This window comes from Acanthopagrus latus, chromosome 5 (assembly GCF_904848185.1).
Source record: "Acanthopagrus latus isolate v.2019 chromosome 5, fAcaLat1.1, whole genome shotgun sequence".
Classification (NCBI taxonomy): domain Eukaryota; kingdom Metazoa; phylum Chordata; class Actinopteri; order Spariformes; family Sparidae; genus Acanthopagrus; species Acanthopagrus latus.
Genome location: NC_051043.1, coordinates 2,693,577 through 2,706,454, shown reverse-complemented (window position 1 = coordinate 2,706,454; position 12,878 = coordinate 2,693,577). Strand labels below are relative to the sequence as shown.

Below are 12,878 nucleotides of genomic sequence, written 5' to 3'. Positions count from 1 at the left end.
TGGCAAACAATATGGTATGTATGACACACACAAATTCTAACCTATCCCATCATTGTTTTACAGAAACGTTACCTGCCTAAATATTAACCTGGCCACAGGGTTTTTTTCCTTCATTTTAACCAGTCATTAAGAAATTAAATACCTGTCACCCTTTTGCAGCTTTTGAATTTGTACTCCAAGACATTTAATTTATCAATGTATTTGTTTATATTTCACTGCCATTAGTGCAACCTTGTGTGATGCTGCTTTTTACAATGCTGATACTAAGTTTTCCTTGTGAAAGGGATGCTGAAAATGACTGTCTGACTCAAACAGAGCTAGAAACTGAATCCGCTGCTCTAAACACTGTGTCCCCTCAGCTCTGCTGCATGTTATGTCTGTGGTGGAAACATTATACACATGTTTTATGGTTTTGAACCAACTGTATATCAGTGGATTTGCTGCCATAGACATTCTGTATCCTGCTTGTAATTATTCCAAGAAAACTTTTTTTTTTTTTACATGTCTCATTTTATATTAAATTTGGCATTAAATAGCAAATTCAAAAGATTTCTTGAGCTGGTTATGTGGTTTTAAAAAAAATGTACTGCACCGGTAAGGAGCAACTATATCAGAACAGAACACACATATATTCCATTTCTTCCCTCTGTGTTATGCACTGTATATCAGCAAATATATAACTTCACCACATACCTGACACTGTGTGAAATGTCCTTATGCAGTAAACCCCACTCATCTTACACTTCAAGCGGATTAAAGCAAACACTGAGAATTAGAAGGAAATAGCGCTGAGGCAGGTTTGTCCAGGAACATTCTTCCTTGCAGTAGGTGGAACACAGGAATGTGACAAGCCTCCATGCTGTAGCCCACAGCCTGTATCACTATGTTAATCATACATTATAATCAGTACAGTTACATACCTACCTGTCTGGGTACTGGGTTGTGACAGTATATAAAGATCCAGACTCCACTCATCTGTTTTAAACCAGATCTGCTCTACTGGATGTTCAATACTGATTTACCATGTATTTCATTTTCATAAAAAATACTACATAGAAATGTTTTCACTGTGGTGCTGGAGTTCTGCATGGGCACAGTACCAGAAACAAGTCTGCACTTGCATCTTTGAGACTGGACCAAACTGAACCAACATAGTTCTGCAAAATTCAAACTTCAAACTACCATCTATCTGGCTCTTGCCAGTAGGCGTCGTGTATCTACAGCTACACAAAACATGCCTGTACACAAATAACTGGCACCATCAGAGAAAGAAATAGAGATATTTCCTGATAAAATACATCTGAAAATACCCAAACAATGGCCTGACATGTGCCTGAAGCTTTGTATAGAAATGTAATGCAAAGTAAAAGTCTAAGTAGTGGTGGTAGTAGTGATAGCCTAAAAAGCATTATTTTACTCTGATACCGCGTTTCCACCAAATTTAGCACGTCTACAAAAGGTAGACAAATAATGCTGTCAAAGGGTACAACAGAGATCGAACTACAATATGCTCGAAAATGTTCTTAGACCAAACTTATCCATGGTATCTGCAATGTTCAGCAACACGTGTGGTTTCAAAATGTTTAACTTCAAATTAAAAACAATGACTGAAAGAAACTAGCATCTAGCAGCAGGTTCTTTATGGCCCATTGAAGTAGAAATACATCACACAACAGCACATCAGTTGATTGAACATGTGCTATATTAACAGATATCCTTCATCAAAGTGGCCATCTTATGATTTTTCTCCTTCCTTTAGTGTGTTATACCCATTTACTAACACCTAGGTTTTGTGTTCAATGGCAGAAGGTACAATCTATTGGCAGTGATCGACGTGTGACACCTAGGTGGACACACCCCTTTTCTGGTACAATGCTGTGGCATGCAGTAAATTAAAGGATGCTGATTTTTAAATGGTTTTCCATTCGTCTCCTTTCAAGCTGAGGTTGAGTCTAATAAGGATCATATTCATTCTCGGACATGCAGTGGTGAAGTCTTTGGGATCTAAGCTCTGAGGCTAGCTGGTAGACGTTTAATTATTGTGGTGATACTCACTGAAGAGTGCCTCGGACTTATACTAGAATCATTGGCATGGCTGACCGGAGACTTGGTGAGCTAGAATCCAGGCTCAGGCCTGTGTGAGCTGGCACAAGATCAAAACTCAGGGTTCCACTTACCTAAATTATTTTCATTGATTGCATCTGTGACAAAAGAAAACAGAAGCCTTATCAATATACAGGATCAATAGAGATGGAATGTCAGGACATATCTTAGCAGTGAGGGACTAGCCTTCTTCACTGGTAATGTTATGTCTATGTGCTAAGTCGAGACACTCGGCCTGACATGCTGAGGCCTGTTCCAGAAGAAGGAACAGGTATGTATACAAAACCCTGAGCGGCTGCACTATTGTGCAGGCAAATTAATGTCAGGTAGCTGGCTCAAAAGTTCATTTACAGAAGTCTATAATGTCCAATAAATAAATGATTCTTCACTTGCATTTTCAAAGATTTACATACCAATGGTGATGAGATGAGTCCTTTAATATTTAGTAAATGCCGATACCGAGTCCTGATCCGATATTCAGCCTCAACTACTATTTTCCTAGATAATACAGCTGCATTAAGAAAAAAGTACCTGCATCCAAGCTGTTCTTTAATAGGTTTTTTATTTTGTTGAAACAAAGTATATACTTTCATATTGCTCTCTCTTATTCTGCATATGCTAATGCAAAATTGGCCTACCACCTTCCTTGTGTTAGCAGGTGAGTCTGTGACACTGCATTGTGACAGCAGACCCTCGTGTACAGCCAGTTCAAGTGTGTGAGACGCAGCACACACTTGGTACCTCCATATCATCCACTTCTTTTTACATATTCCTTACATTGTCGCATAAAATGATGTGGATGTGTTGCTTGTCCATTTCACACACGTTCAGCATCTCCTCGATTGCCTGTTTTACATGCTCTATAGTATGAGACCCACCAAACTAGAGCGCATACGGCATATTGTAACCAGGGTTCTAAATCAACTTTATTGATTACCAGCCAAACTGGCTGGTAACTTTCTAAAGTCACCAGGTAACTTTTCTAAAGTTACCAGCCAATCAGAATTTCCACTAGCCAAATTTCTTCTCATGGTCCTTTACAGCCTAGACTTTAAAATTAATAGTTCCCACCGCGAAATTGTTTTGTTTTCTTCTTTTGCGTACATGCGGCAGTCTTTACAAAACATGACAACATTTTCGTGATCAAACACAAGCCATTCACGACCCGTCAGCCATTTGGCATTGAACTTTCTTTTGTTCGTTTTGCACGCATTGTTGTTGATATTCTCAATCTCACCCCCTGCCTCCTTCCTATTCTCGCCCCCCAGATGTCTGTCCAACCAACCACTGCCGCGTTTAGTTTAAGTTTAGGCTACTTTTTAATTTACTTTATCTAGCTCCCTCCCTTTTTTTGATTTTCTGCTCCATTCATTCATTCTTTTTCTTATTCTTCACCTTTGTGTTTTCTGTTTCCATGGTTTCTCATGCTGGTTGGTTGCACTGCCTGCGCGCAGCCAATGGGCATCTTATAGGTCATCACATAGCATCACGACAGTGTTCATGAGAAATGTAGTCAGTACTGCCCAGCAGGGTGGGAATTTTGTCATTTTAGGGGCAAGGCCATTTGGCCTTCACTTTTTTTTTTTTTTCAGGGGCACCAAGGCCACATGACAGGGCACAAAGGCCATTGAGTAAAATTTGATGATTTACCTTTCAGACTGATACCATAACATCCTAATTTATAATAAGACATGGATTATGTATTAAAATATTTTTTTAAATACTAATATCAAGTTAATGTAACATTAGAAAACTGTTTTTAAGTAGGGTTAGGGTTAGGTGATTTTTGTGATACTACACAGAATATTAGTGTTATTGAATATTTCTCCCCTCCCCTCCTCCACTGAACCGCCACCTTATCGTGGTGGAGGGGTTTGAGTACCCGAATGATCCTAGGAGCTATGTTGTCTGGGGCTTAACGCCCCTGGTAGGGTCTCCCAAGGCAAACAGGTCCTAGGTGACAGGTCAGACTAAGAGCGGTTCCAATGCCCCCAATGACGAGTATAAAAACCAAGGACGTTCACGTCGCCCGGATTGGTCTTACCGGGGCCCCACCCTGGAGCCAGGCCTGGGGTTGGGGCTCGCAGGCGAGCTCCTGGTGGCCGGGTCTTAGCCCGCGGGCCCGCCCTCCAGCAGGTTCACCACCCGCAGGAGGGGGCTGGCGGGGGCTGGCTTACGGGCCGAACAGTAGTGCAGAGTACCCACCCTTCTTGGAGGCCCTGGGAGGGGTACTGCAGAGTGTTCCAACCGGGGACTCTGTTGTTCTACTGGGGGACTTCAACACCCACGTAGGCAGCGACAGTGTTACCTGGAGGGGTGTGATTGGGAGGAATGGCCTCCCCGATCTGAACCCGTATGGTGTTCTGTGTCCATAACGAACACCATGTTCAAGCATAAGGGTGTCCATCAGTGCACATGGCACCAGGACACCCCAGGCCAGAGGTCAATGATTGACTTTGTGGTCGTGTCATCTGACCTCTGGCCATATGTCTTGGACATTCAGGTGAAGAGAGGGGCTAAGCTGCCAACTGATCACTACCTGGTGGTGAGCTGGATCCCCTGGCAGGGGAGGAAGCTGGACAGACTCGGCAGACCCAAACGTATTGTGAGGGTCTGCTGGGAACATCTGGCAAAACCCTCGGTCAGGGAGGTCTTCAACTCCCACCTCCGGGAGAGCTTTGACCAGATCCCGAGGGAGGCTGGGGACATTGAGTCCGAATGGACCATGTTCTCCACTTCCATTGTTGACGCGGCTGTTTGGAGCTGTGGCCGTAAGGTCTCTGGTGCCTGTCGTAGTGGCAATCCCCAAACCCGGTGGTGGACACCAGAAGTAAGGGATGCTGTCTAGCTGAAGAAGGAGTCCCATCGAGCATGGTTGGCTCGGGGAACTCCTGAGGGAGCTGACGGGTACCGGCAGGCCAAGCGTGCTGCGGTAAAAACTCGGGTCTGGGAAAAGTTCGGGGAGGCCATGGAGGAGGACTACCAGTCAGCCTCGAGGAAATTCTGGCAAACCATCCGGCACCTCGGGGGGGGAAGCAGCCCTCCACCAACACTGTTTACGGTGGAGGTGGGGAACTGTTGACTTCGACTGGGGATATCGTCGGGTGGTGGAAGGAATACTTCGAGGATCTCCTCAATCCCACTGACACGCCTTCCATAGAGGAAGCAGGGGCTGGGGACTGAGAGGTGGATTTATTCATCACCCAAGCCGAAGTCACTGAGGTAGTTGGGAGGCTCCTCAGTGGCAAAGCACCGGGGGTGGATGAGATCCACCCCGAGTACCTCAAGTCTCTGGATGTTGTGGGGCTGTCTTGGCTGACACGTCTCTGCAGCATCGCGTGGCAGTCGGGGACAGTGCCTCTGGAATGGCAGACCGGGATGGTGGTTCCTCTATTCACACCGGAGGGTGTGTTCCAACTATCGGGGGATCACACTCCTTAGCCTCCCTGGGAAAGTCAACTCCAGGATGCTGGAGAGGAGAATTCAGCCGATAGTCGAACCTCAGATTCAGGAGGAACAATGCGGTTTTTGTCCTGGCCCTGGAACACTGGACAAGCTCTATACCTTCCGCAAGGTGCTCAAGGGTTCATGGGAGTTTGCCCAACCAGTCCACATGTGTTTTGTGGACTTGGAGAAGGCATTCGACCGTGTCCCTCGCGGCATTCTGTGGGAGGTGCTCCGGGAGTGCGGGTCGGAGGCCCTCTGCTAAGGGCTGTACGGTCCCTGTACGATCTGAGCAGGAGTTTGCTTCGCATTGTTGGCAGTAAGGCATTTGGTGGGTCGGCGGGTGTTAATTTAGAACCCTGATTGTAACTCAAAAGTGAAATAAGGTAACGTAATACTGAGATGGTAGTGAATACCAGGGATTAAAAAACTCCAGATGACAGAGAAAAACCCTGAGCCTCTATCACAGAGATGAGCTGGTTATCTAAAGCAATTAATTGAATTACCTTCGCTGTGATATTTTATTGTACCTAACATTTTGCATTAAATGCAGCTCTTTTGTTACCCCTCATGAAACGTTAGTATTGCAGATGTTACATGTCACCACTGGACTGCTTTCACTTTAATTTATTTCCACAGTGCAGACATTCTATTCACAGGTTTGCCAGAGTAACGTTAAAAGTGTGTCTGTGTTCTGCCACAAATTGTGCTCAGACAAAAAAGAACAAAAAACAAAAACACATTCAAATATGCTGATCATCCATCAGCAGAAAAATGCCCATAGCGGCTCCGATCCTGATCCTGCAGATCAGATCAGGACATCCCTATTTAAAACAAAATTCTTGACAACAATACACTGACAAAATACTCTAACTCAAGGTCACTTAGTCAACATCTTCGGAGCTCCTCAGCAGATGACGAAAAAAAATCAATCCTGTGTTTTAAGGTTTCCTTTTCATGTCTCTGCTTTCCCACCAATTCAACTCTAAGTGACTCTGGATAATCCACTGAACGCACAGTCAACAGTTTTCTCATTTATATATTGAAACCACATTTCAATACCCAGACATACATCTGCATGGCAAGATACCACTGTGGTTAGTGAGACAATACGTGAATTTTGTGATTTGAGTTGAGTGACTCTTACAGCAATGGCAATTCTTCTAGAATTAGGACAATGTAATGCAACCCCACCCCCCAAATCATCCTCATCCGATGCCTATTTCAACATTATTCATTATAAAAAAAATGAGTCATTTCAAATATAGCAACAGGGCATGTGTGAATATTTAACACTGGCACATAGATGTCTTAAAAATTGCACATAACACTCTCAGTTGACTTATCAGATTAATCTAAAGGCTGCAAAACCCCTGCCCTCCTCATCAGCAGCTTAGCGAAATTCTCCTGACATCCTCATGCCAAGAGCAAAGCAGCCTTACAAGGCAGAAATGGTGACATCACCCCAACAACAGCTAAACAAAATAGACCACAGCTGTTTGGTTCTTTAGGCTACAAATTAGACTCAATATGTCACACAGCATCACATCATGGGGAGGACTGTAGTAAAAACCAAGCCATCTCTGTTGGACTGAGCTGCTGCTATCTCTTTCTGCTTGCTTACATTGTATGTTCTGTTTTCAGACACACAGATACAGAGCTCATGCTAATTTGTACTAGATGAGGAATGAGCAATGGAGGGTGTATTGGTGGAGAATGAATGAATTATGGAGGGATTTAAATAATAAATGGTCCCTCTTCAACCAAACAAGAGCGTCTTGAAAGAGGGGGGTTCTCAAGGAGGTAGTGGGACACTCTGTGGAAGCCTAAAGAGATCTGGGGCATATGAATTATACCTTACTGGATCCATTATCACTTATCAAAGTTTCAAATGAATTATTCTATGGGGGCCCTTACGACTGTGCATACAATGCTGCTATAGTTCCACTTCAACAATAAAGCAGAAAGATGGAGCTATGCTTCCATATGCACACATATGAAAGTACATGGGAGGGATCAGTCAGCTGTCAGCACAGAAACATTAAGCCTTCATATATAAAACAGTTCATGAATCCTTTAATGATGCAGAGTACTTCAAACACCATTCTTACATTTATCCTCAGAGATACATTTCATGCAACCCTTGAAGGGTTTGAAAAAGCCAATCCAAAGACACAGGAAGCAGTGGAGAAGAGAAATGGGGAAAGGGAAAGGGTGGGGGATCAGTAGTGAAAAGGGAGTGTCACCCCATAAGTATAGTTTCTCAGGCCTTCACTTAGAGACTGTAGTCTAAAAATACCCAGCCAACCTCTGTGGGAAGGCTTCCCCAAAAACCAACTCGATATTTCACCAGCAGCATGTGAGGAGCATCTTAGAAAGAGTATCTGACAGAAGAGCCAATCATCATCTCGTCTGAGTCTTGTATTCCTGCCACACGAGGCAGATCAAATTACAAAGTCTCCTCTAAAAATCCAATTATTCTGATCAAAGTCAGTGCTGAATGCAAGCCATGTCATACTGATAGAGAGTTTTCAAGTGACCAGTTAATCTGGAAACGCTATACATTATCTGGAACTAAAGAATGTTTGGCCCTGCCACTCCTCTTGATTTTTTGTTTTGTTTTGTTTCACAAACATCAGTGGTTCCACTTTGTGCGTCACTGTACTGCACTATACTTGTCTCTGTCCTCAGCAGCACGGAAACATTGTTCAGGAGTTTGAAAGAGACTAAATTCAGAAAAGAATATCTAAAAGTGACCTCCATGTCAGTACCTGATCCCTGCTAGATGTGCAACTGTCCACAAAGACAAGAAAGAAATGGGATATCATCTCTGGGGAAATCTTTTTTTTATGTTTTTACATATCTAAACAACAAACATTTGATGAGGTACATGGTCAGAAAGTCAGAAAGTCAGAAAGAAAGAAAGAAAGAAAGAAAGAAAGAAAGAAAGACAGAAATAAAGAAAGAAAGTCAGAAAGAAAGAAAGAAAGTCAGAAAGAAAGAAAGACAGAAAAAAGAAAGACAGAAAGAAAGAAAGGCAAATACTGGCAATAGGACTTATTTTTAGTGAACGTTACTATGAATCTAGAAATAGTTTGTCATACCTGGACCAAAACAAACAGTCAAAACTGTGAGCATACAAATCCTGGGTCTGATCCCCCTCACCACCCACACACATCCCTGTACCATCTTTAGAGCCGTCTTTGTCTCCACACCATTTCCATAACATAGGTGTGTTAAGCCTCACAGGCCAGCTAGCTATACTGAGGAAGCCAAGCAAAAAGAATGCAATGAATGTGGCATGATTTAGAGGAACACACTACAGTGGCCCAGGGAAAAGAAACACAGCTGTCACCAATGTAACTGAACGTCTTGGGTTTGCTTACTTGGGAAGGTTTAATATGAAAATAAAAAAGTTTAGTGTACTGAGAAGCAACAATCTTCATACAATTTTCTCTCCCACATAGCACAACAACAACTTTTAAATCATGATGTTATGATAGTTACTGCTCAGTAGTCAATAACTGACAGCCACATACGCCATTAATAAATCTTAACAGGAATATGAGGGCATGCAACTACATGCTTTGTGACTTTACAGCATGGTCACAAATCTAATAATAAATCATCTGCGGTATATCACTTTTTTAAAGAACTACAATGCCTGTTATTTCAGTACAGTTGTAAGCTAGCTGAAGCATTTACTTTTGGTGGGCGGACATGATAAGAAGCTTAGGTTGAAGAGGTGAAGAGAACTCTGTCGAAATAAATGCTACTCAAGTGGTTATAGTTTTAATGGGATCTATCTAATACAGGATTGGAAATCGATGATATAAGCATAAAGCTTCTAAAGAGCCGTGCAAATCTACCACAACAAAAACAACATTAAAAAAGCACATTTGTGAAGAACTGAAACAAGCTTGGTCCTTAGTGGACATAAACACAAGATACTGCAGTAGTTACGCTCACACATTCAAACTGCTTCAGCTTCACTTCTTCAGTTTCTGTAGTGTGGATTTGGAATACAACAATATAGTCCCTCCACACTGCTAAAGAAGCAATACTTTATCATCCACAGGCACCCACAAAAGTCCCATAAGAAACCCATCAAGAAGATATACCTGGCCAGAAAATTATCAGAAATCTAGCTGTATCTTTTAATCTTTTCCTGGAAGAAATAGTGACAGGTGACAAAATGAAATGCACCAAATTTTTGGAAACATTCGGAATAATGTAAGTACACAACTCTACAAAACCCACAATTGTGAGCTCTGGAACTAAAGACAGAATTAACTTTTATTTCAAAATGGAAATCTTGATACTACTATATGAAGAGTGATTTATTCAGCATTTTTGGAATTACACACCTAAACTGAAATGTTCTTAGATGTCAAAGAAGAGAGAGACGAAGAGGACCAACTGCAGAGTAGCAGTATGTGTCCTGGGCGTGTTGAGACACCGCTAGCCACTCTGCATTGTTTGGGTTTGGTCTGAAGGTGCAACAGGATCTGAGGCCCAGGCTGGGGATGTCACTCCTCAGCTGGGTCCAGCCCTGCAGCTCTCTCGCCCCTGAGGAACCCTGAGAGGGGGGAACTGGGAGTGGGCAGATCACTCCAGTGATGATTCTTGCTCACCCTCACATTACCCCCGCTGGCCCCATCCTGACAGCAAACCCTTGGGAAGCAGCAGCATTCAATGTGAAGGTCAAAGAGCCGAGAAGAAACACACAGCACACAGCCTGATCAAAGTCCAGTAGCACCTGCATGTCTGCTCTGGAAATCGGAGCCCGTCTAATGTTGTTTTCAACTTAATTATCTGGGGGGAAAAAATCCTGTTCACCTTCTCTTCCAGGGCAAACTAAACTAACCTGTGGATTAAACCTGATTTTTATTAATTGCTATGGAAGTGAACTTGCATAAGAGAAAGGATGTAAACAATCTATTCCAGCATCATCTGAATTAAATAGCGCTGACTGGGAGAACAAACATGACAAAGAAGAGAAAGATAAAAGGGAGTCCCCTTTTCAAAGGCCAATGCTCCATCCTTCACACGGAGCATAATCCATATGCCACATATTTTGACATATTTATCCAAGCTCTTATATGCCATCCAGTGCACCTGTTATTTTAGTATCTGTGGCTTTTCCACAACATAGTTATGAATGACAGTGCTGAAATGAGGGGAAATATTTTTCATTTAGCAGGAGTTTGTGAGCATTTCATCTTATTGCTCAAATGATGGCTTTTAATGCCGCAGCATTCATAACCCGTGCCTCTTATCACAGCTCCCTCCAACACTTGATGGAATTTGCCATCGCACAATGGTTGGAAAATACACTTCAAAGGCAAGACGCATCTAATCTCCTCCACTCTGCACATTGCAAATTTGCTGTGATAATAAGATCCTGCCTTCCCAAGCGTTCTTAAGGATCTGAACCAAGGATGAGAATTTCATCTCCCTCTCTCCCTTTCTGTTTCTTCCATCTTGCCCTCTCCCAGTATGGCATCACACAAAGGGGGTGGGGGATGGTGGTGGTGGTTGGGTGGGTGGGTGGGGGGGGGGTTGTGCTGCAATTTGAGAGAATCTCCGCAACAGCAATACTGCATATCTGTGGAACCCATCCCATCCTTATGTAAAAGCCCTATTTTACCGTTTTATGCTACACGCACACGTACAAGAGGAGGCACAAATGACAGCACAGCACAGTGACCTAGTTTCCATGTGGCCCAGAAAGATCAAGCATGAGTCCCTCAGAACTGCTATGGGCAGAAAAACCTGGTTCAGTGCATTCAGTCAGGCCAGTGCACATCGGCGAGCTGCCAACCTACCAATCCCACTTCAGCAGAGAGCAATCGGTGCTTTAACTACAGCTCGCAATGCAGAGACGTACCGCTGAGATCCAAAAACTGCAACGTATCCTCACCACTCACAGGACACATGGAACTGCAGATGCAAAGGCAGGCAGGAAGTCCTGCAGGTAGAGTTGTGTGCTGTGTTTAGTCTGGCAGAGGGCAGGTTAAGGACAGGCTTGTCATCGTAGTCACAGCTGCAGGACATGCTGCAACAACAACCCCTCCAATCCCTACAACCCAACTCCCATCGCCCTACATACACCACTTCAACCCCTCCAGGTTATCTGTACACTTGGAGAAGGTTATGGATGAAGATGCTATCAAAGAGAGTGCATTAGCACAACAAAGAGGTGTTTTACAGAAAGGCCCGCCAGGATAATTTGCTGATCTGATCTCTTACCGAGATGTCGTTCGAGACAGAACAATGCTAATGTGAAGACATAGTGTGAAACTTGAGCCATGGCCCTACAAAATAAATTGTGGCTTTCATCAACTATATCATAATCACAAATAATGAGTATGAAAAATCAAATGAAAATCAACATCTATCTAGATTATTTTACATTTTTTCTTCTAGAACAATTTCTTAACAAGAATGCAGGCATTCAATGTGAAAAAGTCTAAATGTTTAATACTTCGGCTTGGCATTCAGGCCTTATATATATATTTTACGTTATTATATAGTGATCCAAGTGAATAAACCACATGCAAGATGGACAGGTAGAGTAACTCAGCTGATCTCACCTCCACCGAGGTATCTGTACTTAATCTCAATCGGAGCCAAGCGCTGTCGGAGCAGTATTTTATCAAGGCTGAACAAAAGGCTTGTGTGACAGTGTGTTGCCAAGCGTGAGTGCTGCATGTTTTCCAGGTCAAAGTGATCTAATCAGGTGTGAATGAAAGCACTTGGCGACACTCCAGGGCTCGTTTTGCCATCATCACTCAGGAGGATGTTACCAGTGTTGTGAGTACATATCAACACAAAAATTACGTCCATACCATAAGAGCAATACTCACTGACTGACCCTCAAGAGATCAGCGGCAACAATGTCATACAACACTACGATTTTGGTGGACAGGGATGCCAGATTTACATCTTTGCTATCATATCTATGATTTTTCTCTTTCAGATGTAATTGGACAGCAGAATCTTGACCTGAGGAGTTGGCCAAACTATGTTGTGCCATTCATTTGTGAAGAGGTTTTGTCTCCCAAATGTACAAATCAGCCCTGCTGCATTGAACAGCATGAATTACATTACTATGTTTATGTTTGGGTGTTTTGTCTTCAGGATGGACAAGTTTCTGCCTCGCTGCATTGGAAGGTTTGAATCGAACTCGAATATGTTTATTGAAGATCCTCTTGAGTTTCTCAGATATTCCCGCAACATAAGGAATGATGATGTTGTTATGCATTTCCATCTTTTTGTCTGCTCTGGATCTTTTAAAGGTTCTGATAAAGGTCCAGTTTGGGTAACCA

General features: G+C 43.0%; 1 protein-coding gene across 2 annotated transcripts in view; it reads right to left on the bottom strand.

The window, feature by feature from the left end:
- Nucleotides 1-12,878, bottom strand: part of nr6a1a (nuclear receptor subfamily 6, group A, member 1a) — an 87,928-nt gene that overhangs the window by 38,478 nt on the left and 36,572 nt on the right. Inside the window, exon 3 of one of the 2 annotated variants that reach the window (XM_037098718.1) lies at nucleotides 2,178-2,201. The exons of the other annotated variant lie outside the window; for it this stretch is intronic. Coding sequence (XP_036954613.1) covers nucleotides 2,178-2,201 — 24 coding nt within the window. The remainder of the gene's footprint in view (nucleotides 1-2,177; nucleotides 2,202-12,878) is intronic. 2 annotated transcript variants of the gene reach the window in all.